The sequence below is a fragment of the Emys orbicularis genome, chromosome 1, assembly GCF_028017835.1.
Source record: "Emys orbicularis isolate rEmyOrb1 chromosome 1, rEmyOrb1.hap1, whole genome shotgun sequence".
Lineage (NCBI taxonomy): Eukaryota > Metazoa > Chordata > Testudines > Emydidae > Emys > Emys orbicularis.
The window spans coordinates 349,349,640-349,376,829 of record NC_088683.1 but is presented as its reverse complement, the minus strand read 5'-3'; the positions used below and the strand labels follow the sequence as shown (position 1 = coordinate 349,376,829).

The following is a 27,190-nucleotide window of genomic DNA, read 5'->3' as shown; positions in this document are numbered from 1 at the left end:
TTGAGAACCTTTAACATTAACGACATCTTAAAGTTTGGAGAGATGTATCTGCCAAGTCCGCAAAGAGCTTGCAATCTTCAGAGGGGAGGTCTTCAAAGGTACTCTGGACCTTTCTTGGGAAGCCCAACAGCTGCAGCCAAGAAGCTCTTCTCATGACCACTGTAGTGGATATGGACCATGATGCCGTATCTGCAACATCCAAGGAGGCCTGGAGCAATGTGCAATGGCTTTAAATTCATCACAATGTTCCTCTAGTAAGTGATCAATAAACAAATTTAATTTGTTGTAATTCAAATAGTGGTATTTGGCCATGAGCGTGATTTGCTACTCTGAACCAAAGTGTGGTTGAAGAATAAGGTTGGGGACCAAAAACATCTAGTCTCCTGTGGTCCTTACTGTCCAGGGTGGACTTCGAGCTATTTTGTCTCTTTGGTTCATTAATGGCCTCCACTACTAGGAAATTCAGAGCTGGGTGAGAAAACAGAAACTCTGATTCTCTGGCAGGGATATAATATTTTTTATTCACCCTCTTGCAGGTAGGCAGTGGGGTAGCTGAGGTTTGACAAACAGTCTCAGTGGGCTCCATAAGAGCTTCATTGACTGAAATGGAAATCCTCAGAGATGTTAAAGTGTGCAAATATCTAGGTTATGGTGGGATTCCTGAATCTATTCTATGGCAAGCTGAAGCATGTCTACAATTCGCTTAATCAGTTGTTGAAACTGCCTGAAGTCATCCACCATAGAAGGAGGTAGAGGCATCATGGCTTCATCAGGCAATGACGTGGGAATAGTAGTACGATGAATCATCTTTTTATCTGCCCTTGCTTCTTGTTCCTGGAAGGTCTCTGCCTTGGGCAAAGGTGTTGGTATAGAAGGTTGAGGAGAACAGACTGTTTTCTGCTCCCTCCTGTGGTGAGATGATGTTATTTTAAACTGCTGATGATAGAATGCCCATGGGTCCCAACCAGGCCACTGGGAGAATGGGGGACAAATGGCATAGGTGGAGGCATCCATCTGTGTTCCTGACACAGGGGTGTCATTTGGCCCTCCTGCATTATGTTAGTGAAGGGGGGAAAGTGATGTGTCCTAGAATAGATGGGGGAACCCTGCACCAATATTTTAGCCTAAAGAATCCTCTTCCACATACTCCAAGGTGGGAGGATAGCTGTTCAGCTTGCAAAGTAGATGAGGATGAATGTGGTATGTTAGCTGATAGAGGGTTCGGTAACCAACACAGTCTTGATGCTAACAAATCCCCTACTCATTAGCAGAGAAAACGCCTGCTCTGAAGATACTAGCAGGTGTTTAGGGTACCTAAATTCTTGTGGTAGTGAAGATATCGAAGATGGGGTTGAGTGAAAACTTGTGGTGGACAGCTTCAGTACCAATGCAGTTGGTACCGAACATTTGGCATATAAGCAAGTCGACTCTGATTCAATCAGTACCCTAGGTAGCGGAGCAGTCTTTGGTACCATTGACTACGGGTACTAAGTGCTGCTCATGGAACAGCTTCGAAATTTTTTCACGAGTGTCTTTGCTACTCTGGGTATGGGTACCTGAATGTAGCACCAACTCACCAACTCTGTCTTAGACAACTGACTCCTCTTCACCTCTGCAGTACCGACCTCTCTCAAATCCTGCATGGAACTGCCCTGGAGACCTGAGGTCTCCATAGTAAACTTCTGTGTAGTTGCTTGAGATTTTCTTGGAGATTTACTCTTTACCGCCTCCTGCTTAGAGACAGATGTCAAGGCTACCACTATAGAGGGCTTTGGTACCTAAGATGTAATAAGTGCCACAGTATTGCCTACTTCTCTAGTGGTCTCCAGTGATTGAGATCTTGATGTGGACAGGGCAGTAGTGATACTGGCAGGTCTATGTACAGGGGCACCTTCAGCCTCTGGATCTGAAGCTGGTCATAAAGCTTGCTCCACCATTAGGAGTTTGATTTTCCTATTTTTTCGGGATCTACTCTTGAAGGAAGTGCAGATCTTGCACTTAGCGGGACATGCATATTTCCTAAACAACGAAGGCACTGGAAATGTCAGTCACTGATGGAAAATCACCTCACGATAGGAGAGGCACCTTTTGAATCCCACGGAGCTCAGTATTCCTGAGTCATATAACAAAAAATGACCCCTCAAAGGGGAAAAGCTCGAAACTGCTATTTAGCTATATCTAGTAATAAAATGTTTGGGTTTCAGAGTTGTTTTTTTTTAGTTAAAGGGGAAAAAAAAGAGAGGAAACAAGTGTACCAACAAGTATACACACTACAATGTAACTAACTATGTGCTAACTAACTAAACACTGTAGCGAACAGGCACACAGTAGACTCCATCTCTGGCCAAAGGCAGTTGAGAAGGAACTGAGGGAGGGGTGCATGAGTGGCCCAAACAGAAAATGGTACCAAACATCTCTGATCAATGGGGCAGGTGCACATGAAGTGGAGCATCTATAGGGACACTACTCTAAGGGTATGTCTTCACTACCCGCCAGATCGGTGGATAGCAATCGATCTATCGGGGATCGATATATCGCGTCTCGTCTAGACGTGATAAATCGATCACCGAACGCGCTCCCCGTCGACTCCGGAACTCCACCAGGGCGAGAGGCGGAAGCGGAGGGAGCCGCGGCCATTGATCCCGCACCGTGAGGACAGGAGGTAAGTCGATCTAAGATACGTCGATTTCAGCTACGCTATTCTCATAGCTGAAGTTGCGTATCTTAGATCGAACCTCCCTCCCACAGTGTAGACCAGCCCTTACAAGAATATCTATTTACACATGTGCAACAAATAGAGTAGATTCACTTACAAGCTCAAATGTGCCTTCATATATATGGAAAATTCAGCTTCTGGGCATTCACACATCAATAGACCATATACATTTTTAGTCAAACAAGTTACTGTGGTCAATATACGGGTAACTGCAAGAAATGTAATGGCCTGTGTTGCACAGGAGATCATACTAGATGATCTGCTGGTCCTTTCTGGCTTTCAACTATGTAACTATAAACTCCCATTGTTTAGTCATGCTTTTCTTTAAAATAATCCAGTTCTTACCAACAATTTTAAAGACTACAAAAATTTTCTAGGTACCTGTTCATAAATATTTCTGTAAAATACATAATCTTTAAATATAAGATTTTCTTTCAGTCCTGGAAACCTCTTCAATAATACAGCATTTATGCATATATGAAATATACCATTTACATTAAAATTATGGAACATGTGACTGTAATTGAAATAGCTATGCACAATTGTTATTGGTAATTTAGCACAATGGCAGACGTAATTAAACTAATTCGCTTTCTTGAAATATTCAGACCAACACTAAATCGTGATGTTATATAACACTATTTAAGAATTAAAACGTAGCTGCTTTGGTATTGTTACTATTTTTACTGAATTTAATGTTGTGCTCATAAAAGCCCTTTAAACAGAAGATGATAAATATTTTGGAGTGTGGTAGCTCAGAAAACTGTCTGGAGGAAGTTTAAGTTGTGCAACAAGAACACCTCACACATACTCACCTCTCCCCTGTCCCCCCCCCCCCCCCGTAAAATCTTCTGAAGGATATCAACATGCAAATGTCTCATAACAAGAGCAAATGCATTGGGCTATCATATCAACTAAGGCAGGACACTATTTACAACATCTCAACCCCTTCGTGAATGTTTTATGTATCCCTTTGAGCTGCCATGGTCCCCATACCAATCCATTTGTTACTCCACTAGCAATGCCTCCACACTCTGAGCAACAGCCATTATTGAGAATTATAGCATCAGAAGGAAAATATAACCCTTAATGTAGCTCTACTCTGGAAAATGACTATGCAAAACTGGCACCTTCTTGTTCAACATATTGGCTCCCTTTGAGTTTTCAAAGTAGTATCTGTTTACTTTAGTGACAAACATTCTTTATATTTTTACTTTTACTCCACTCAGCAGATTTGAGGAGCCAACTAAGCTGACAAGGGGGTATAGTGGTAGGATTCTTCATTCTTGTACATGATCAACAGAATTGTTTATCAAACTGAACCAACTACACCTGCACAAATTCACCCAAAACAATCTGCCTGCACAGGTGTCACTGAAGGCATAATTTGGAATGAGACCTTTACTATGTGTGAGATAAAAAGAACTCATTTTAGCTTTTAAAGCATGTTGAGTTTGCAAGCTTGCAGACAGGCAATACCACATTCAGTCTGCCAGAAAATAAATATGCCACCCTACAATGCTATTTTCAGTCATTTTTCTGAATAGAAATGTACTTTGATTATGATGGAGTCTCCTGTCCATGTCGACATACAAAGATTCAGCAAACACTATAGGTGAACACATATACGCAAGAACGGCAAACACTGATACATGTCAGACAGACAAGGTTACCCATGAGCATCGCAGGCTGTTGTATCCTTGATTTTGTCATGTTCACATATTTCACATAAGGTGTTAATGCCTTGCGTCAAAGTGGTTATTGATGACATGACAAATCTGCCATCATCTTGATCTGTCATGGGCTGTTGCTTCCCAGTTGCTGGGGTCAACTGGACATGCTTTCACATTTGACTTCAGTGTGTCTTTATATCATTTGTACTGGCCACGATGAAAAAAGGAGCTTTACTTTAGCTGACCATAAAATATGGCCTTGGGTATTCTCGAGTAGGCCATGCTAATGAGATGCTCAGATTAATGCAGCTAAGTTTTTATGAGCATGCTTTGAATGCCAGACATCGACGATGATTAAGAATTCTGATACTGGGAATCTTGTCCCACCAATTGACACTGCAAACAGACCAGAGACAGCACATACGGACCTGATCAATATGGTGGCAACGTGTTGTCCATGTCTCACAACCATACAGAAGCATGGCAAGCATGACCGCCCTCAACAGACATTTAGTTTAGTGCTTATTTTGATGCCCCTATTCATCCAAAGTGGTGTGAGAGCATTCCAGATGCAGAGCTGGTCTTAGCTATGTGATGGGTAATCTCATCCTCAATTGTGGCATTCTGTGACAGTTCACTCCTGAGGCAGCAAAACTTCAAGGACTTGAGAGGTGCACTTTTGATCTTAACAGGGAAGACATGCATATCCCCTGGCACAGGTTTTCTTTAGGTTGACTGTAAAACCAACATGATTGCATGAGCAAAGCGGTCAGTGATAAATTGAACATCATCAACTGAGTGAGCAGCCAGTGCACAATCATCAGCAAACAGGCAGATTGAACAAAATCCCATCAGTGTGGAACTGGATAAATACTCCTCTGTCAATGTCATGAAATGCATCCCTAAGCATAGTCCAAAAAAAGGATGCAAAAGAGCATGGGAGCCAGTCTGCAACCTTGTTTGGTGCCACTGGTCACCAGAAAGGACTCAGATATCCCACCATTTCCACCACACCGACCCTCATCCCATCATGGAAGGACCAAATGACCGAAATAAACTTTGCTGGGTATCCAAACATGAACAAATGTTTCCAAAGACCCTCATGACTTAGAGTCAAAAGCTTTAGCGAAGTTGATGAAGACTGCTATTTTGTTGCTGGCACTTTTCCTGAAGCTGAGGGGTTGTGAAGGTCATGTCTATAGTGCTCTGTCCAGACTGAAATCCACATTGAGAAGATCACATTTTAAATCAAATGTGAATGTACATATTTTAATTATATTCAATTTATTATTTGTATTATTGTAGTGCCTAGGACCCCCATTCATGGACCACGATGACTCAATTTTGGTAGGCACTATAAAAACACAAAGACACTCCTGCCCCATTTAAATGTAAGACAAGAAACCACATACAGATATGGACAGATCAATGGGGGGAACACAAGGAAACAATGAGAGAATATTGGTCAGCATGATAGCAAGTGGTCTCAGCACACCAACAGATGAGCCATTTGTATTTAAGTTCACTAAACAGACTAATAAAGTAACACTAGTTACAGGGCCGGCTCCAGGCACCAGCCTGGCAAGCAGGTGCTTGGGGCGGCCGCTCCAGAGAGGGGCGGCCGCTCCGGAGAGGGGCGGCACGTCCAGCTATTCGGCAGCAATTCGGCAGACGGTCCCTCACTCCCGCTCGGAGCGAAGGACCTCCCGCCAAATTGCCGCCGCGGATCGCAATCACGGCTTTTTTTGTTTGTTGGTTTGTTTTTTTGGCTGCTTGGGGCGGCCAAAACCCTGGAGCCGGCCCTGACTAGTTAAACAGGTTTGTAGCGGGATGGACACCAGCTCCTGCCATGAAGGGCTTAAAACAGCTCTGGGAGAAGGCTGTTGCAGGGGGAAGCAGCTACTAGACTGATTGGGGAAGTAGCTGCAGCTGGGCCACGCTCCAATCAGGCCCAGCTGGCCCTATAAAGGCTGGGAGCCAGGAGCAAGGACTCAGTCTCTCTCTAGCTGTAGAGGGAGATGGACCTGGCTGCAGGAAGCTAGAGACAGAGTACCTGAGTGAAGCAGGGCTGGGGAAAGGCTGGGGAGTTCCAGCCTGGAAAGCCCCAGGCTGCGGCCTAGGAGAAGGCCAAGGAGTACTAGGGGTTGCAGAGGGCAGCCCAGGGGTAGGCCAAGGCAGCAGGTCCAAACCCAACCTTGCCAGTGATGAGTAGACTGATATTGCAGTCTGCCCCAGGGCGTGGGGCTAGACAATGACTGGCAGTAGCCTTATACTGAGGCGAGGTGGGAATAGTGGGAGGTTCCCTGGGGAGGGGAGACCCTAAGACTGAGAGGTTACTGCTAGAGGGCAGCACCCCAGGTAAAAGGGCACCGGGGTCCAAGGAGGGACATGGGGGCCAGAGGACAGGCAGATCACCAGCCTGCAGAGGGCGCTCCGGAGCTGGAACGAGCTAATTCCCGGAAGTCACCAGCAGGAGGCGCCGCAGGGGTGAGTCCGCACCTCTACAAGGTTGCTAACAAGTCTGAAATTAACTTTTAACTTCACCTTTAGAATACATCACCATAAAAAACTCACCATCAATTTAATACAAATAAGTTCAAGAATTTTCCAAGTGTAGTAAGTGGTGGTTTGTATACATTATCTATCTTCTGCCCTCTTTCAATTCCTTATGTTTGATCCACTAGCAACACAATATAGAGTACCTCAATTTAAAGTTTGTACACCTCTACCCCGATATAACGTGACCCGATATAACATGAATTCGGATATAACGCGGTAAAGCAGCGCTCCGGGGGGCGCGGGGCTGCGTGCTCCGGCGGATCAAAGCAAGTTCCATATAACGCGGTTTCACCTATAACGCGGTAAGATTTTTTGGCTCCCAAGAACAGCGTTATATCGGGGTAGAGGTGTATTAGGAATTGGGATAAATTGAAATTTATATTTATTTCAGTTAAAAAAAGAGAAAAGTGGTAAAGAGAGTTAGAGAAATAGAAAAGGAAAATACAAAAAAATTACATTATGCTAGTTTTTTCTGGAAAGACTCCTACAATAGTTTGTCAGCTTTCCTATTATAACCTCCTATTTTCATGAGTCTATAATTTTACCATAGTTGCAAACATATGCTTAAGGGAGAAGCAATGTTTTAGTGCTTTGTGGAATAGATGGGATGCCTCACTCCTGTTAACAAGACCATGTAAACACTTTTTTTGCATTTAGATTCCCTCCAGTTTTCAAAAGAGATACTTTATGCACATTGATAAACTGCATAATATTTATCCAGAGACTCTGGGCACATTTATTCTCCCATGTATATTTTTTTATGCTTCAATCAACATTATCTACACTGCAGGGAGAAAGCTTAGTGATCTGCGTATCAGGTTTTAAACATCTAAACTCCAACACATGTTCAAATCCCATCAGTGCTGATTCAGTCCTTAATCCTTAGAAGGTAGAATAAATGGTAATTGTGCCGTATGAAGCGGTTTCAAATGAGATCTTAAAAAACAAATGTCATCAGTTCTACACATAAGGGCAGAGGTCTATGCTAGCATCCTGGCCAGAATTTCCATTCCCAACACAAATTATTAATGTCAATGATCATTTGAAGACAGAGGGAAGATAGTGGTTGTGATTTAGAAGCCAGAAGGAACTAAGAGGAATGGTACAGCTTACAGCTTCTAATTTTGTGCACCTAAACTCACTAGTCTCTGGTACTATTTGCCAACTAACTCATTACAGATTGCAAAGAAAACAATAATTGAAAACAATAGTCTTATTGTTGTGGAAAAAATAAGAATTCCTATTGTCTCATTGGCTTATAGACTTTAAGATCAGAAAGGACCATCATGATCATCTAATCATAGGAGTGGAAGGAACCTTGAGAGGTCATCTAGTCCAGTCCCCTACACTCATGGCAGGACTAAGTATTACCTAGACCATCCCTGACAGGTGTTTGTCTGCTTTTAAAAATCTCCAATGAGATCTCCACAAGTTCCCTAGGCAATTTATTCCAGTGCTTAACCACTCTGACAGTTAGGAAGTTTTTCCTAATGTCCGACCTAAACCTCCCTTGCTGCAATTTAAGCCCGCTGCTTCTTGTCCTGTCCTCAGAGGTTAAGAAAAACAATTTTTCTTCCTCCTCCTTGTAACAATTTTTTACATACTTGAAGACTGTTATCATGTCTCTCTTCCCCCCCCCCCCTCCCCCCCCCGCAAAGTCTTCTCTTTTCCAGACTAAACAACCCCAGTTTTTACAATCTTCCCTCATAGGTCATGTTTTCTAGACCTTTCATCATTTTTGTTGCTCTCCTCTGGACTCTCTCCAATTTGTCCACATCCTTCCTGAAATGAGGCACCCAGAACTGGACACAATACTCCAATTGAGGCCTAATCACTGTGAATAGAGCAGAAGAATTGCTTCTCATGTCTTGCTTACAACACTCCTTCTAGTACATCCCAGAACTATGTTCGTGTTACATTGTTGACTCATATTTAGCTTGTGGTTCACTATGATGCCCAGATCCCTTTCCACAGTACTCCTTCCTAGGCAGTAATTTCCCATTTTGTATGTGTGCAACTGACTATTCCTTCCTAAATGGAGTACTTTGCATTTGTCCTTATTGAATTTCATCCTATTAACTTCAGAACATTTCTCCGGTTTCTCCAGATCATTTTGAATTATAATCCTACCCTCCAAAGCACTTGCAACTCCTCCCAGCTTGGTATCATTCGCAAACTTTGTAAGTGTACTCTGTATGCCATTATCTAAATCAGGGGTAGGCAACCTATGGCACGCATGCCGAAGGCGACACGCAAGATGATTTTCAGTGGCATTCACACTACCCGGGTCCTGGCTACCAGTCTGGGGGGCTCTGCATTTTAATTTAATTTTAAATAAAGCTTCTTAAACATTTTAAAAACCTTATTTACTTTACATACAACAACAGTTTAGTTATATATTATAGACTTATAGAAAGAAACCTTCTAAAAACGTTAAAATGTATTACTGGCACGCAAAAACCTTAAATTAGAGTGAATAAATGAAGACTCGGCACACCATTTCTGAAAAGTTGCCAACCCCTGAGCTAAATCATTGATGAAGATATTGAACAGAACCGTATCCAGAACTGATCCCTGTGGGACCACTCGTTATTCCCTTCCAGCATGACTGTGAACCACTGATAACTACTCTCTGGGAAAGGTTTTCCAACCAGTTTTGCACCCACCTTATAGTAGCTTCATCTAGGGTGCATTTCCCTAGTTTGTTTATGAGAAGGTCATGCGAGACAGTATCAAACACTTTACTAAAGTCAAGATATATGACGTCTACCGCTTCCCCCATCCACAAGTCTTGTTACCCTGTCAAAGTAAGCTATCATGTTGGTTTGACACAATTTGTTCTTGACAAATCCATGCTGACTTATCACCTTATTATCTTCTAGATGTTTGCAAATTGATTGCTTAATTATTTGCTCCATTATCTTTCCAGGTACAGAAGGTAAGCTGACTGGTCTGTAATTCCCTGGGTTATCCTTATTTCCCTTTTTATAGATTGGCACTATATTTGCCCTTTTCCAGTCTTCTGGAATCTCTCCCGTCTTCAAAAATAATCGCTAATGGCTCAAATATCTCCTCAGTCAGCTCCTTGAGTATTCTGGGATGCATTTCATAAGGCCCTGGGAACTTGAAGACATCTGATTTGTCCAACTAATTTTTAACTTCTTCTTTCCCTATTTTAGCCTCTTCTGATCCTACCTCATTTTCACTGGCATTCACTATATTAGACGTCCAATCACCACCAACCTTCTGGGTGAAAACCAAAACAAAGAAGTCTTTAAGCACCTCTGTCATTTCCACATTTTCTGTTATTATTTCCCCCCATTGAGTAACAGGCCTACCCTGTCCTTGGTCTTTCTCTTGCTTCTAATGTGTTTGTAGTATGTTCTCTTGTTAGCCTTTATGTCTCTAGCTAGTTTGATCTCATTTTGTGCCTTGGCCTTTGTGATACACCCAGACCAGTTGGGAACAGCAGAGTAGCAGAAGGGAGATATACTGGCCACTGGATAAGTAGTTTTCTGTTCCCTGAGTGACCAGAGCAGGGGCTGCTCCAGGCTAATAGACCACCTGACTCCAATTAACCTGCTAAGAATTAAGTGAGGCTGTTAAGCACCTGACTCTAATTAAGGCCCCTCTGATGCTATAAAAGGGCTCACTCCAGTCAAGCCACGGGGAGCGGAAGTGTGTGCGAGGAACTGGGAGCAAGAGGTGTGCAAGAAGCTGAGAGTGAGTAGGCGTACTGCTGGAGGACTGAAGTACAAGCGTTATCAGACATCAGGAGGAAGGTCCGGTGGTGAGGACAAAGAAGGTGTTGGGAGGAGGCCATGGGGAAGTAGCCCAGGGAGTTGTAGGTGTCGTGCAACTGTACCAGGAGGCACTCTAAACAGCTGCAGTCCACAGGGCCCTGGGCTGGAACCCGGAGTAGAGGGCGGGCCCGGGTTCCCCCCATACCTCCCAACTCCTGATCAAACACAGGAGGAATTGACCTGGACTATAGCTTCTACCAGAGGGGAAGGTCTCTGGACTGTTTCCTGACCCACAGGGTGAATCTGTGAAGCGAGCAAATCCGCCAATAAGCGCAGGACCCACCAAGGTAGAGGAGGAACTTTGTCACACCTTTCTAATTTTGTCCCTACATGCTTGTGTTATTTATATTCATCCTTTGTAATTTTACTTAGTTTCCACTTTTTGTAGGACTCTTTTTTGATTTTTAGATCATTGAAGATCTCCTGGTTAAGCCAGGATGGTCTCTTGCCATACTTCCTATATTTCCTACGCAGTGGGATAGTTTGCTCTTGTGCCCTTAAAAATGTCTCTTTGAAAAATTGCCAACTGTCTTCTATTGTTTTTCCCCTTAGACTTGCTTCCCATGGGATCTTACCTACCAACTCCCTGAGGTAGCTAAAGTCTGCCTTCTTGAAATCCATTGTCTTTGTTTTGCTGTTCTCCCTCCTACCATTCCTTAGAATCATGAACTCTATCATTTTGTGATCACTTTCACTCAAGCTGCCTTCCACTTTCAAATTCTCAACCAAAATCAAATCTAGAACAACCTCTCCCCTAGTAGCTGTCTCCACCTTCTGAAATAAAAAAATCGTCTCCAATACATTCCAAGAACTTATTGGATAATCTGACCTCCTGCACATTGCAGGCCACAGAACCTCACCCATCCACTCCTGTAATACAGTAACTCAGCCAGAGGTTAGGGGTGAAGTCCTTAAATAATGATGTAAAGACTCCAAGTTACAGAGAATACATCATTTACACTAGGTTAAACCTGCAAGTGCCCAGTGCCCCATGCTGCAGAGGAAGGTGAAAAACCCTCAGGGTCTTGCCAATTTGACCCGGCGGAAAATTCCTTCCCGACCTCAAGTATGGCGATCAGTTAGACCCTGAGCATCTGAGCAAGACCCAACAGCCAGACACCTGGGAAAGAATTCTCAGTAGTAACTCGGAGCCTTCCCATCTAGTGTCCCATCACCAGCCATTGGGGATATTTGCTGCTAACAGTCGCAGATCAACTATATGCCATTGTAGGCAAAATCATCATACCATCCCCTCCATAAACTTGTCATATTAAGATATTCAGAATAGGAACCAAAATTTCTAAAGCCTGATTTTGTCAGAAGAACTGAACATCCAGCAGCTTCCCTTGAGCTCAATGGAAACTATAAAAGTCTAACGTGAAAAATCAGATCTATAAAGGCAACCATTTGTGAAAATCTTGGCTTACATTTTTAATACAATGTAGATTATTTTGGAACACTGACTGAGGGTTTGACTCCTTGAAAATAACAATGTCCATTTTAATATGGAGAGAGGGGATAATTCATGTGTAACAATTATGAATTGAAATAATTTGGGTTTGGCAAATTAAATCCCAGGACATAGAAACAATTCACTAGTTTAAGATCATTCTTGAGCTTCAAACATATGAAATCCTGTAAAACAGTTATATAATAACTTCATGCTTCATTTAAAGAACTGATTTCTAAGATCCTGTTAAGAAATATGAGCTGTCATTTTTTGGTAAAATACAGACTGTATCATAATTCACATGCAACAAAGGGGCTGAATTAAAGTTGCAAAGGCAACCTTAATTCTGGCATTTCCTGTCTTTTCAGTGCTTGACTTGGCAGCCTTAATAATATTCTTTTAACACAGTGTTTGTGTGTATTTTCTGAGGTATTTAAAAAGAAAATTGAAAAAAACAAATGTCATCATGTGGCATCACATTAACACCCACCTGGGCCATTAGCAGGGTTGGAATCTTTAGATCCACTGCACAAATCTCGGTCACTTGAGTTAGCAAAGTAACTGATAGCGACAGTAGTACTAGTTGTCATCCTCTATGTGGACCAGCACTAGAGGGGACACACACTTTTCCAGTAGGTTTCAGAGCTATCTGCTAACAGCAGAGGAATGGTGAGACTCCGGAATCATGGGTTCCATTCCAGACTCTGGAGGGGAGTATGTCTAAAGGACACAGATTTCAGGCAGTATCCACCAAGCTTGATCCCTTCTGCCCTGTCCCGTCTCTTCCCCACTCCTGGCTCCTTGTCCCAGCCTCAGTCTCCTTGCCCAGCTAGTCGTAGCCCAGCAGCAGCTTCCTGCTCTGATTTCCAGTGTCTGGTCCCACCTAGACGGAGAGCAGCAACAATTACAGGGAAAGTCCAGCTTCACCCCTGTAATTCTGGGACTGAGGATGCTCATTCACTCTGTGGGGATGGTGCATGTGCAGGCAGGTCAGTACTGGGAGCTGTGAGAGGCATGAGCATGCTCAGTAAGGGCAGATTATTCAGGGATTATAACTGCTAAAACTGAACTAGTCTCTCCTGAGCATGTGCAAATTGCAATTCACAGGCCAAATTTGGGTGGATTTTCACAGGAATGACAAGAGGCGTATCCTTGAAACAAAGGCCACCCTCATGCCAGATTTCAAGTCCTTGTAGTCCAAAGGATGGGAGCGCTAGTCTTTTCAAAGAAAAAGTTACCATAACATTGTTAACATGGGCAAAACGATACATTTCACCTTAGCCCCATTCTCAGAAATGGCTGAACTGTTTTAGGTGAAATTAAAACAAACAACAAAATCAGCCAGAGGCAGAAACCTAGCATGGAAAATTTCTACCCAAGCAGTTAAAGTTTGGCTCAGTTAGAAAAAACTCATAATCTGGTTTTATAACTGGAAGGGTCAGGCAACCTTAATAATAGGCAGTGCTACCAGCCCCACCTATATTTAGAGTGATACATAGTTTACCCATGTATTTGGGAGTGGTGATATGCTGCGTTTTAGACAAAGTGGTGCTTCAGACTGTCCTACCCTGGTTCTTCAAAGGTACTGATTATTTATCATATTTTTTTATAACTGTATCAGCTCAATTCTATTTCATCATATTGCAAGCCCAGGTCAAAAAGATGTTATAGAATTCATTACATGAAAACACTGTCTACATTATACCTTGATCTGATTCACCTAGGAAATATGAATTTTGATTCTGCTTCTTCAAGAATAATGCTAATAGGAAGTACAGCTAACTCCCTTCAGCGATATATACCCTTTTAAAACATGTGCAGTGTTTTGTCAATAGATGGGCCAAGTCAACTCATTAAAGATCCCTGAGGAACAGTTTGTAGATTCTCATTACTGAAATCCGCAAGTCTTTTTTCCTGCTTTATTTTTGTGCTCTACTAAAGACCACAACAATGTCAGAAAATGGTTATATGACAGATTTTATACTACATTTAGTGATAATGTTTTAATTATGAGCAATCAAACCTGTGCATTAAAACAGCATTAAACTTGATTCTACAAGACAGTTTGATAAATTATGTCATGTAGCTTAATCAAGTAAACAAGAAATGGCTGTGCAATGCCACTCTCAATAAAGAGAAAAATTCCCTGGAGCCTTCAATGCAATGCTCCCTCTCCCTCCGCTCCCAAACCAGCATTCTCTGCTTCACAAAGATGTTATTGTACAAAGTTACATATAAAAAGAAATCAAACATGCATTTCACAGCAAAACAGATAACTCAGATGGGTTTTTTTCATGAATTTTTAATATCTAGCCACAGCTAAGTGTTAAAGTGAATTTTACATCAGCTGCAGCACAGCAGCTTGACGTACTGGTTGTCAGAAGTTAAAAAGAAGGTAAAACACAACATAAGAGTTCTTTGTTTTTCTGGACTCTTCTGCCCGTCTCTCTTCTTAAAGGCAGGAAAAGCGAACATCTGAGAACTACAGAATTTATTAGAATGTACTTTCAATTTTCTAAAAATAGGGAGCCAGATGTCTGCTAGAGAGCAAATAGTGATTTACAGTTCCCTCGAAGTCATTAATGACCAAAAAAAAAAAATAATAATAATCAAGGCCAGATTGTGTCTTTTCTTTCAGCTTAATAGAAGCATTTTTAAAGAGCAACATATCTGCAGAATTTTGAAGATTACATTGGTAGTTATAGTTACTGGCATGTGTCTTATTCACTTCTGGTCACATAGTCCACTAACCTAAAATGTGACAATGATACCATAAAGGACGAAATATGCAGGAAGAAAACTGTAAAGTCACCATTGCTGGCACTATTTAATATTTAGTGTCCAACAAGAACATGTGTAAAAAATAAAATTGTGCCTTAATTGGTGCCATTTTGGATCATGCTAGCATACAAAACTAAACAAAGCACAGTGAAAGGAAAACATTCAACATCATTACACTGGTGGCTCAGGTGAGCTTTGCTCTTGCTTTATTCACATTGCACTGTAGCTAAGTTAATTTGTTGCCATATTTTTTATTAAGAAGAAAAGATTACACTAACTACTGTGATTTAAGTGTTTTAACGATCATGCCATTAAATGCAAATTTCATCAACACACAAACTATTTGTTGTCCAAAAGTACAGTATACACCAGCAAAACCTGGAACAGCCCACAAACAGGGGGACAAATCAAAACAGCTTTAAATGCCCAACCATTTAAAATATACAACAGAAATATTATGACAATGAGAAAGTGAAAGAAAAGAAACGGTTACCTACTGTAGCTGTGGTTCTTCAAGATCTGATGCAGACATGTATTCCACTTAGGTGTATGCGCACCCGGTGCACCAGAGCCAGAGAAATTTGACTAGCAGTACCCATAGAGGGGTGGCACTCACGCCTCTTGGCCATAGCCCCACCCCTAGCTACATGAGACAGTGCCCTCCTCAGTTCCTTCTCATGAAACATCCAGAAACGAGACTGTGATGCAGAGGGGATGGAGGGTGGGTCATGGAATACACATCTGCATCACATCTCGACGAACAACAGTTATATCAAGTAACTGTTTCTTCCTCTTTGAGCAGATTCAGCTGTGTATTCCACTTAGGTGATTCACAAGCAGTAACCGCCTAAGAGATGTAGCTCAGAGTGTACCTAAGGAAGGACTGCAGGACTGCTCTACCAAAGCTTGCATCAGCCCTGGAAGATGCGGTTATGGCGTAATGGTTCATGAACGTATGTATCGACAACCATGTAGTAACCCTGCACATGTCCAGTGCAGGAACGTGACTGAGGAACATTATGGATTTTGCTTGCAACCTCCTTGGATTAGCTCACACCCACTGAGGGGGCGTAGCGGAAGCTGTTTCATATGCAATCTTGATGCAGGATGTTATCCATTTGGAGATCATCTGTGAAGAGACCGCTTGACCCTTCATGTGATCTGCATATTACACGAACAAATGAGGCGAAGCATAAAAAGGTTTAGCCCTATCCAGATAAACAGCTAGGCACTGCCTGATATCTAATGTCTGGAGATGCTGCTCTTCTGGAGATGAAAACACCTCAGGAAAGTACACAGGTAAACATACCACCTCGTTCAAATTAAACTGAGAAACCACTTCAGACAAAAAATTTGGATAGTCATAAAGTCACTTTGTCTTTGGAGAACTGTGTGTAAAGAGAGACTTCCATTAGAGCCTGCAGCTCACACACTCTCCTTGAAGAGGTTATCACTACCAGGAATGCAGTTTTCTGACACGAGCAGAAAGGGACAAGATGCCAGGGGCTTGATCAGAGGTCCTATTAAGGCCACTAGCACTGAGTTAGGGTCCCACAGAGGAACTGGCTCTTGGACCAGAGATGTAGACGAAGGAGTCCTTTTAAGAATCTTGCTACCATGGCACTGGAGAAGATTGATCTTCCCTGAACAGGGGGATGAAATGCCAATATCACCTCCAGATACACTTTCAATGAACTAAACAGAAGCTCCAACAACTGAAGGTGCAGCAGGTACTCCAAAATATCCTGGATAGAGGTGTTGGATACGTTGGATTCTGCGGGCTAATGATCACACTGAAAATTGCGTCAGTTTAGCTGAATAGGGCATCGTGGTGGAGGGTTTGCATTAAGGAGGATTTGTTGGACAGCTGCCAAACACTACTCTTCCTCCTCATTCAGCCATGCAGCAGCCACGCCATGAGATGCAGGGAGCTGAGTGCATGATACAAGGTGCGGCCTTGGTTCTGAGTCAGTACGTTGGGATGGGGAGGAAGCGGTATGTTAGGCTGAATAGACAGTGTGAGAAGGTCGGAGAGCCAGCACTGTCTCAGCCATTCTGGGACCATAAGACTGAGCTTGGGCTGATACACCTTGAGCTTGAGGAGGACCTGAGGGATGACTGGGATTGAGGGAAAAGGCGTACAGGAGAGCTGACTGCCAGCAGAGGTGGAAAGCATCGGATGATGAGCCTGGACTGAGGCCCCCTTCAAGAGCAGAACAGATGACATTTCCTGATGTACTTTGTTGCAAACAGGTCGATCATCAGGATGCCCCAAGCTGCGAAGACGACCTGGAGGACATCTGTCTTCACAGACCACTCATGACTCAGGGAAAAATACCTGCTGAGATGGTCCGCGAGATGATTCTGAACCCAGGCAAGTGAATGGCTATCAGAGTAATGTTCTCCTCAATGCAGAACTGCCACAGCCTGATCGCCTCTCAGCGGAGCAAGGTAGAGTTTTCTCCCCCTTGTCTGTTCACATAATACATTTTGGTGGTATTGTTGTTAAGTATGTGAACCAATGAGTCCCTGACAGTCCCCAAAAGCATGACATGCATTATAGATGGCCTGAAGCTCCAGCATGGTGATATAGACGGAGGTCTCTTGCTCCGAACACAACCCCTGTACTTTCAGCAACTGCAAGTGTGCCCCCCAACCCATCAGGGAGACGTCAGTAACAACCAACTTGGCTGGTGAGGGCCAGACAAAGGGAACGCCTTGGAAAATATTCTCTGGATGCATCCACCACTGTAAGGGGTCCAGGAACAGTGGAGGAAGACAAAACAGGTCTGTACACCCCCCAGGACCACTGGGTAGCCCTGGAGTCGTGGAAGGAGAGTAGCATCTTGTCATTTTTGTCCGAGAACAGTGTTCGGAAAAGGCAAATCTTCAGTGGCTTGATGGACATTAGGGGCAATGCCCAAATTCTGCAGCCAGGAAGCCCGCCTCATGATGCCTGTGGAGGCTGTCACTCTGATGAGGTGTCCATGATGTCTAACGCAGACAAATGCCCGAAATGCCTCTTGCAAGGCCTTGGGAAGCTGGTCTGCAAACTTTGATGTAGCTGTTCAGTTAAAAAAATCTTACTTGGACAGCAGGCTTGCTGGTTAGCAATTCACATCTACAAGGAAGAGGAAGTGTAAATCTTCCTGCCCATGAGATCCCTTCATTTAGAGTCCCTATCCTTGAGGTCTTAAACCTGCCCCGCAGAGCTCTGTTGTTCACCGCAGTTAAAACTAGGCAATTTTGGGCTGGATGGGAGTAAAACCTCTCAAATCCCAGCATGGGAATGAAATAGTGCTTTTCCATGTGCTTAGCCACAGGCGCTATTGAAGCCAGTGTGCTCCAGGGGGCCTTAGCCAGTTTGAGACGTGCATCATTGATAGGGAGGGCGACTCTCCCAGGGTCTGATGAAAGACTTCCATTAAGAAACTTCCAGACCAGCTCTAATTATGAACACTGTACAACAGTATCCAAGTTCACATACTGTTGCCCATCCCAGTAGCATCTGAGTGCTTACCATTATTCTAAAAATGGCAACATTATCTTCTTCCATTCTATCAGGTAAGAGTAAATGCTTGAGTAGCATTAAGATATTTTTGTTTGGTTCTGTCACACTTATGAGCCTCTTCCTACTGGATGACAGTTTTATGGTTCCAATGAAATCTGCTTGTCATGGGAGGTCACTGCTGCAGACAGAAAGCCAATCTCTCAGGTTACTACTGCCAATATCAAAGAGGGCTTTGGTGCCAGACCTAAACTGAACACTATTCACTGGGGATCCAGTACAGAGAGAACAACACTGCGGTGCTCTGATCACGGCAACCCTTGCTGCTCAGCAGACAAACTGCTTTGTTTTGTACCAGTTGTTGCATTTCCCAAATAGTACAAAATGCAGGTTGCGAACACCTCACTCCAGCCCCTTTTTCTAGTGTGAGACACTTCATTCTTAGATATGAGTTGTAGTTATCAAGCACAGAGGTGATGATTGAGCAGATCACCATGGATAGGTCTGCGTTCAATAGGATGGAGTGTAAACTTCTGGACAGATGGAATGGAGAAAAGCATGGGGCATTCTCTGAATCCTTCCCCATCCTGTCTATAGCTTCAACTGTTTAAATGCCTCCTCACTCACACTGTGGCTTTTCTCCCCTTTCCTGATTCCTTTCTTGCATCCTCTGTGGCTTCCTAGCCTTCCTAACTCATTACTTGCTCTCTCTGTGGATTCTTTACCTTAATCAATTCCCTCCCTAGTGCAGCTTCCCTCCCCAGGCACAAGGATGCTGGAATCAATGCTGTTACACCAGGGCTGAATTTGGCCCCATACATTGCATTGCCAAGAACTAGGTATGCAGGGTTCCTTGTTACTATATCACTTTCTTTAAATACACAGGCAGCTTAGAAATGATGTAACTGGTACTGATCCATGCAAAGCTTTGATCCAGAATTTGATGAAATACATCTTTTAACTGTTAACTAACAATATCTAATTGGATGGAAGAAACTCCTATAGGAAAACAACTCATTGGGTTAAATTCAACTTTGGTGAAACTCCTACAGTACTGAAAGAAGCAGGGAGTTCTCAGCACACTCAGCCAAGGAAAAGGGAGAGCAGCAGGAGGCTGTTGCTTTATCCAAGCTAGGGAGAGGAGGTGTGTTTCTCCCACACTTTAACCCTTTGTTAAAAACAACTGTCACGAAGCCCTCCAAATCCAGCTGCCACACAAGTCATGTAGTTTAAGGGACCTTAGAGACGTACAAGAGCACACACACAATGAAAGCAAACAGAAGTTAGGGGCTTGATGCAGGAATTACTGGATTGAGGTTGTTATCCTGTGGTGTGCGGGTCAGTCACAATTGTCCCATCTAGCCTGAAATGCTATTAAACTATGAAAACAGAAGAATATTGAAGGAAACAAGTACAATTTTCATTCTCTCATACTATAACTCATTTCATTTCTGTAGTAGCCTTTAAAGAAGATGGCAGGGTGAGCAATATTCTAACCACCCTTCAAATAAGAATGAAATATAAATTGTCTCAGCAGCAACACTTAGCTGAAATACAGGATATAAAGAAAGCACCCCCCTCCCATCTGCTTCAAAACCAACTAAATGGGTAAAGCTCTGCTGTCTCATTTCCACATAATACGCTCAGTCCATTTATTGCACCAAATACTCCATTGCTGTTATTTACCATAGCATCATAGAAAGATAGAGCCAGAAGGGACCTTGGGAGGTCATCTAGTCCAGTCCCCTGTGTTGAGGCCAGGCCAAGTAAACCTAGACCATCCTTGGCAGGTGTTTGTCTGACCTGTTCTTAAAAACCTCCAAAGATGGAGATTCCACAGCTTCCCTTTGAAGACTAGTCCAGTGCTTAACTATCCTTATGGTTAGAAAGTTTTTCCTCATCTCTACCTAAATCTCCCTTGCTGAAGATTAAGCTCATTAGTTCTTGTCTTGCCTTCAGTGAACATGGAGAACAATCAATCACCATCCTCTTTATAACAGCCTCTAAATTACAAATTGATTGTTTAGTAATTTGTTCCAGTATCTTTCCAGGTATCAAAGTTAGGCTGATTGGTCTATAGTTCCCCTTTTTAAAGATAGATACTATATTTGCCCTTCTTCAGTCCTCTGGGACTAAACCCGTCCTCCATGAGTTCCCAAACATGATCGCTAATAGTTCCAAGATTGCTTTGGCTAATTCCTTAAGTACCCCAGGATGAATTTCATCAGGCCCTGCCGACTTGAATACATCTAAGTTATCTAAATATTGTTGAACCCATTCTTTATTTTAGCTTGTGTTCCTTCCCCCTTGTTAATATGCATTGCAGTCATTACCAAAGGCAATATATAAAGAAAGATATCTGACCTGGTATAGTCGTCCTCTACAAGCATGTGCTTTGGAATCGGTGAGTATCTTCCTGGTGAGATAGGAGCCAAAGACGCCTTGTACTCTAAAGTGCCATTGTTGCCAGAAGTGAGTATATGATTTTCCATTGGTGGAGAATAAGCTGATGGTTAAAATAAGCAATTGTAGTTAGTGACATTCACATTTGGTTTGGTTGTGATGGTACTGTTTTCATTTAAGCACCAATAATGTGTTTGGTGCTGTACAAGACACAAAACACAGACAGTTCCTGCCTGAAAAAGTGTAAAATCTAAACAGGGCAGGGAAGGAATGAATGGCTAGCATTTTGTTTACTCACTCACTTTGTGTGGAGATTAAGGAAGGAGAGGATCTTTAGGAGGGATTTGGATGAGAAGGGGATGGCTTGGGAGACAGAAAGCAGGAAGGCATTTCATGAATAAATTCATGAATGCAAAAAGGAATGGAGATAGTTGTAGGAGATAAGTAGATGAAAGGGGCATTTGAAGGCAAAGCATAGATTATAATTTAGGCAGGGATTATTCCAAGGATCATAGAGGAGTTGGGATCCCACTAAACTGAATTTTCAGTGCCAATTTAGATTGCATCATAATTTAGATCCCAGGAAAGGTTGTTAAGAAGAATGAAAGCTAATATAGATATGATATATGCTAATGATTAACAAAGACAGTACTATGCTGTTTGATTGTATTTTGCTTTGGGTCTCAAAGTAATGGTGATGGCTGGAAATATGTAATAATGGCTGTGACCTCTAATCCATGTAATCAGAGGAAAGGAAATACTAAGGAGGAAAATCAAAGACATGCTTTTGCACTGACTTATGATTAATTTCCTTTTGAAATGGAGGTGTTTAAACTTTCTAGTCATAGTTTCAATCCATTCTTTAGATGGTGAAATATTAAATATTTTAAGACCAAATGCTTTTATAGAGAAAGGTTATTCCTTGCTAAGAGACAAACAAACTTGTATGCACCCACCAATTACTGAAAGTCTTTTCAAGCTTCTTCCCCCCTGGAATTTCTGATCACTAATAATAATATCTAACTCTTAGATAGCACTTTTCATCAGTAGATCTCAAAGCATTTTTACAAAGGAGGTCAGTATCATTATCCCCATTATACAGATGGGGAAACTGAGGTACAGAACAGTGATGTGACATCGCAAGGTAACCCAGCAGGTCAGTGGCACAGCTGGGAATGAAAACCAGGTCTCCTGAGGCCTACTCCAGTACTCTATCCATTAGGCAACACTGCCTCCCTAATTTTGCTCAACATCATGTGCTGCTTCACTATTTTTGAAATATTATTTTGGAAGACCAGATAATTGAAGGAATTAGTAAGGTGCTAGTGAGTCTTTTTTACTTCTTAGTCACTGGTAAGAAATCAGCCCAGATTAGTCGTTTACAAATACCATCACCAACTGTTGGTTGATTAGTAGCGTCTGCTAAATAAACAGGTAGTCTAGGTCCAGTTCAGTGTAATATATAGATGTGCATGTTACAAAACCACCAATGCAGTTATCACTCTTTTACAGGCCTTGTGAATAGAAAGGACCATGATTAGCTGGTCCTGCCAGATCAGAATTGAGGAATAACGATGCAGAAGTGCAGATGTGCCTAATCTTTGACTTTTATAGAGAACCTTTGTCTTTCCACCCCTTTGCTGGCTTTATGGCCTCTGGTGACAATTGAATTTTTGGCAGCTTGCTAGCATGAGCTGGGGTCAGTTGCTGAGACTCCCTACTCTCCTTATTTTGCAAGCCAATCAGATTGCCTCCCAGCTCATCTCTCTCTTCCAATGAGAGACTCAGAGGGAGCTTAAAGCCAGGGAGCATTTACTGACTAATTGGCAAAAGGAGGGAATTGGCAGCAGGCCAGAAGATGCACCAAAGTGGCATGGATTACTCCTGCCTGCTGGCTGGGAGAAGGGAAGCTGAGCAGAAGAGCCTGGAGCCTCAGTGACAAGGTGCCATCCCAAAGAATGGGGTACTGGGGAGGGGAGGACTACATGCACATTAGGAAGGGATGCACTGAGTGCAAGAGGAAGCACTGCCGCATGGTTAGGTGGAGAAGCAGAGGATGGATATAAATAAGGGAGCGGATGGATAGGGAGCAGGGGGGCATTAATATGCTGATGTGTGGAGATGTAACTGATAGATTTGGAGGGCAATTATGTAGCAGGACAATCATTTTATGCCGGATGCAAATACTGTATAAATTACAAGTCCATTGAATGCAAATGGTCCTGCTTTGAGCAGGGGATTGGACTAGATGACCTCCTGAGGTCTCTTCCAACCCTGATATTCTATGATTCTATGAAATGTCATGTCAATTTTTCCTCAGGCTTTTTGTTTGGTGAGTCCATATAGGCCAGTGGCGGCTCCAGGCACCAGCACTCCAAGCGCGTGCCTGGGGCGGCAAGCCGCGGGGTGCGCCCTGACGGTCCCTGTGAGAGTGGCAGTCAGGCAGCCTTTGGCGGCTTGCCTGTGGGAGGTCCACCGGTCCTGTGGATTCGGTGGCAATTCGGCGGTGGGTACGCCGAAGCCGCAGGACCGGTGGACCTTCCGCAGGCATGCTGCCGAATCCGCGGGACCGGGGACCTCCTGCAGGCAAGCCGCCGAAGGCAGCCTGCCTGCCGTGCTTGGGGCGGCAAAAAAGCTAGAGCCGCCCCTGATGTAGGCAAGTCTTCTGCTGCCTGTGTTGTACCTGTCCTGTGGACTGAGCACTCCTCTCTCCACATCTGTTAATCCAGGACCTCTCAAAATATTACATTGACGTAAAAATGTTTTCCCCTTAATTGTTACAAAAGATACAGTGTACCTGCCTAAAGTTCAACAATAGCATTCTGGAATAAATTTGGTGGTGCAGTTATCTTGTTAATTCTGGACTTGTGCTGCAAAAAGTGTTATTTCAAATATAACATATCATGACAGTATCATATCTAAATAACAGTTCCATTTTTCAGCCTTCCAAGCCCTTGTAAAAGCTTCGCTGATGTCCTGATATTTGTCGAGATTTGAAAAGTCTAAATAATCACTTAAAACATGATATCACATATGAAATAATATGCAATGAGGCACTTACAGTGAGTAATATCTGGTGGGCCATAAGGGTCAGTCATGTAAATGGTAGTGGGCTTTCCAACTTTTAGATAAACTACATCCGATGTGTTCTTCAATATTGCTACTGCCTCTTCATGAGTTACTTCTTCTAAACTGTAATTATTTACCTTAAAGGAGAAATTAGACAGATGAGTAAGGCTAGATAGATACAGAAGAAATATCCATATTATCTGTACAGTTATCGATGATGGATTAAGAATTGTAGACAAAAGGTGCTGCAGATTATAGAATAGTAACATTATTATACAATAAAGAAGAAAAATCAGATTAAGGCATTTTCTTGGCCCACCTATCTCCTATGTCTTATTTAGCAGTATTGGCAATCCCCAAGCTGTAGTACCATAGCCCAGTGTAAAGTGCTAGATATGCCATTGTGTCTGCTCCAGTACGACACTATTACCAGGGTCATAATTAGCAGAAACATAACAAGAAACTGAAATAGCTTAATAGCGAACTGTGCACCACAGGCTGCAGGGGATAGGTATACATCAGAGCAGCCACTTGTGATATTGATTATCAGCATCTGATTGTTGGCAGTAAAAGCCCAAACCACATTCTTATTATCTACTTGGATACTTGATGATGCTGCACCCATGCACTAGTTCCTAATGGGACCTCATAAGTGAGTGACACCCTAAAATCTCTTTTCCCATTAACTTAAATGGATAGTTGGAAAGTTAAGCAGGGGAGGAAGGGAGACAAAAATAAGAGACTACTTTGGAGAGGTGGGGAGTGAACAGCGGCAGCTGTGGAGTTGGGAAGGGAGGGTTTGAAGGTGAAAAATGTGACCGTTTTCTGGAGCTGTAGGTAGAAAGACACTGAAATAGTGAGAGGGTAGGTGATTATAGACACAAGGTGTGGGCTTGATGCAGAGAAATATATCAGGTGCACCAGGGCATAGCAAAGAGGAGTATAGACAAGGTGGGGAAGGGAATTGTGTCAATAGGAGCTGCTAATCTAGATTACTCCTCTAGAAAAATTTTATGCAGGAGAAAAGGTCTTGTATATTTAGAGGCATGAGCACTCTACTGCATAAAGGTACTTCCTATGTATATTCATGTGCAAGGGAAATTAATTCATTAGGAAAGGGAACCAAGATATATTATTCATAATGAATCATGTTTATTACAGTAGTGCCTAGAGACCAACCAAGGATGGGGCCTCATTGTGCTAGGCATATACACAACACAGACTAGTAGACAGTCCCTGTCAAGAAGAGCTTACAATCTGCACTGACAAGAGTGCCACAGGCTATTGGGAAAGGGGCAAGGATAGGGATATAGATCCATATTGATATAGATTTCATGCAAATGACTGGTATGCAGAAGTGACTGCTATTAAATCTCTCTTGCTTATTTATATACTTTAAAAAAGGGATTCAAACCCTGAAAAATCAACTTTTGACTAATCTACGTAAGCACTGTTCCTGGCACAGCTACCCTCTTGTTTCCCTTTCCCTACATCCTCTGTTACATACCTTTGTGTTTTGTCTTAATTCAGATAATAAATTTTTGGGGGGCAGATCCTAAAACCATCATGAAATTGATTAGAAAGATTCCTTAAGGTGAGATGTGTTTTCATTTTCAGATAGGCATGATGAGACAAGTGTCATGTTCGTATTAATTGAAGTTTGTAACATGGAGACTCAGAGAAACCATAAAGAAAATAAATACATCAGTCAAGACAAGTGAGATAAAGCTACAAATGAGAGTTTCACAAAGCAAACTTGTTGGGGGAAGCAAAACATGAAGAAATGGTCAGAACTATGAAGGACATGCAGATTGCCACTTGCAAAAAGTAATTGGTCACAAATATTTGCAATACTTTTGTTTATCCTCGTAACAAATACACTTCTACCTCAATATAACGCGACCCGATATAACATGAATTCGGATATAACGCAGTGCTCTGGGGGGAGAGGGGGGGCGGGGCTGCGCACTCCGGTGGATCAAAGCAAGTTTGATATAATGCGGTTTCACCTATGATGCGGTAAGATTTTTTGGCTCCCGAGGACAGCGTTATATCGAGGTAGAGGTGTATGTGAAAAATATACATTTTGTTCTCTCTAACTATAGGACTCTTTAGAATGCTTGGAACACTGATTAACAGTGTTTGAAGAATGAAGAAAAGGTTAAACAAGACTGAAATCAGCCAACATCCCATCCGATCCATTAGGACAAAAGCTATGTCTACACTACGAACTAGGGGTGTGATTCCCAGCTCACATACATACACTCGTACCAGCTCAATGAGAGCTAGCACACGTATAAATAGTAGAGTAGCCGCAGTAAGACAGGCTGTAAGTACATACCCATGAGGTTCAGGTGGGTACACTGCTGTTTATACTAGCTCTAATCAAACTAGCACAAATACATGTATGTGGTCTGGGAATCACATGCTTAGTTCATAGTGTAGACATAGCTGAAGTCTCCCAGCAGCACACCCTGTCCCTAACAGGCATCTATACAAAATGTACTACACAGAACATTGGAAAACAGTCCTTTTAAGGTGCTTAAAATTTGTTCAGCTCTATCCATTATGTGTTTGGCACAGCGCCTAAGAAGTTTTTCATTCAATATGTAGACTAATAGCCTCTTTCAGATTTGAGAAAAGCTTTTGTTCTCCATTGCAGAATCATGAAATCCAAAGAGATGTGTGGCCTCTTGCTATGCCTACTGGGTAAGATCAGTGATCAAACTAAAAAGGACTCCATTTCAATCCCAGTAGTCTTTTCTTGCATTAAACAGCTCTGGCCCTGTCTGAGACAAAGATTTATCATTATATCAAATATGTACCATTAGTGTGTACTGCACTGGAAACTGTTTCTTGTTTTTTCTGTCAAGTTCTTAGCCACGATCTCAGACCTTTTCTTCCCACAGAAGTGCAGTACTCCCAGCATCTAAGATAATTGGACTGGGGGGAAAAGTGTGTTGCCCTTCTGCCAACTGGTAGCAGACTTTCAGGGCCTGCTAGGTCAGTTTCTGTCTGGAGCAGAAATTGGTGCTGTCAAGTCAGGTATTTTCATAGTGCACCTTATTTCTACAAAATGCAGATAAGTTTTATTTCCTTTCACAGGGATGATAACATATAGCACATAGGCAACTCCCTCTTGCAGAAACCTCAGCTCAGGTATCTGTGCCGTGCTCTAGAGGAAGTTACCTTGTGCTTCTGTCTCTCTCTCCAGGGCCTCACAGCTTA

General features: G+C 42.6%; 1 protein-coding gene across 7 annotated transcripts in view; it reads right to left on the bottom strand.

The window, feature by feature from the left end:
- DLG2 (discs large MAGUK scaffold protein 2) overlaps positions 1 to 27,190 on the bottom strand; it is a 933,774-nt gene that overhangs the window by 352,859 nt on the left and 553,725 nt on the right. For all 7 annotated transcript variants that reach the window (XM_065406536.1, XM_065406561.1, XM_065406510.1 and 4 more), the window contains 2 exons: positions 23,955 to 24,099; positions 20,855 to 20,996 (listed from right to left, as the gene is read on the bottom strand). In XM_065406536.1, coding sequence (XP_065262608.1) covers positions 20,855 to 20,996; positions 23,955 to 24,099 — 287 coding nt within the window. The remainder of the gene's footprint in view (positions 1 to 20,854; positions 20,997 to 23,954; positions 24,100 to 27,190) is intronic.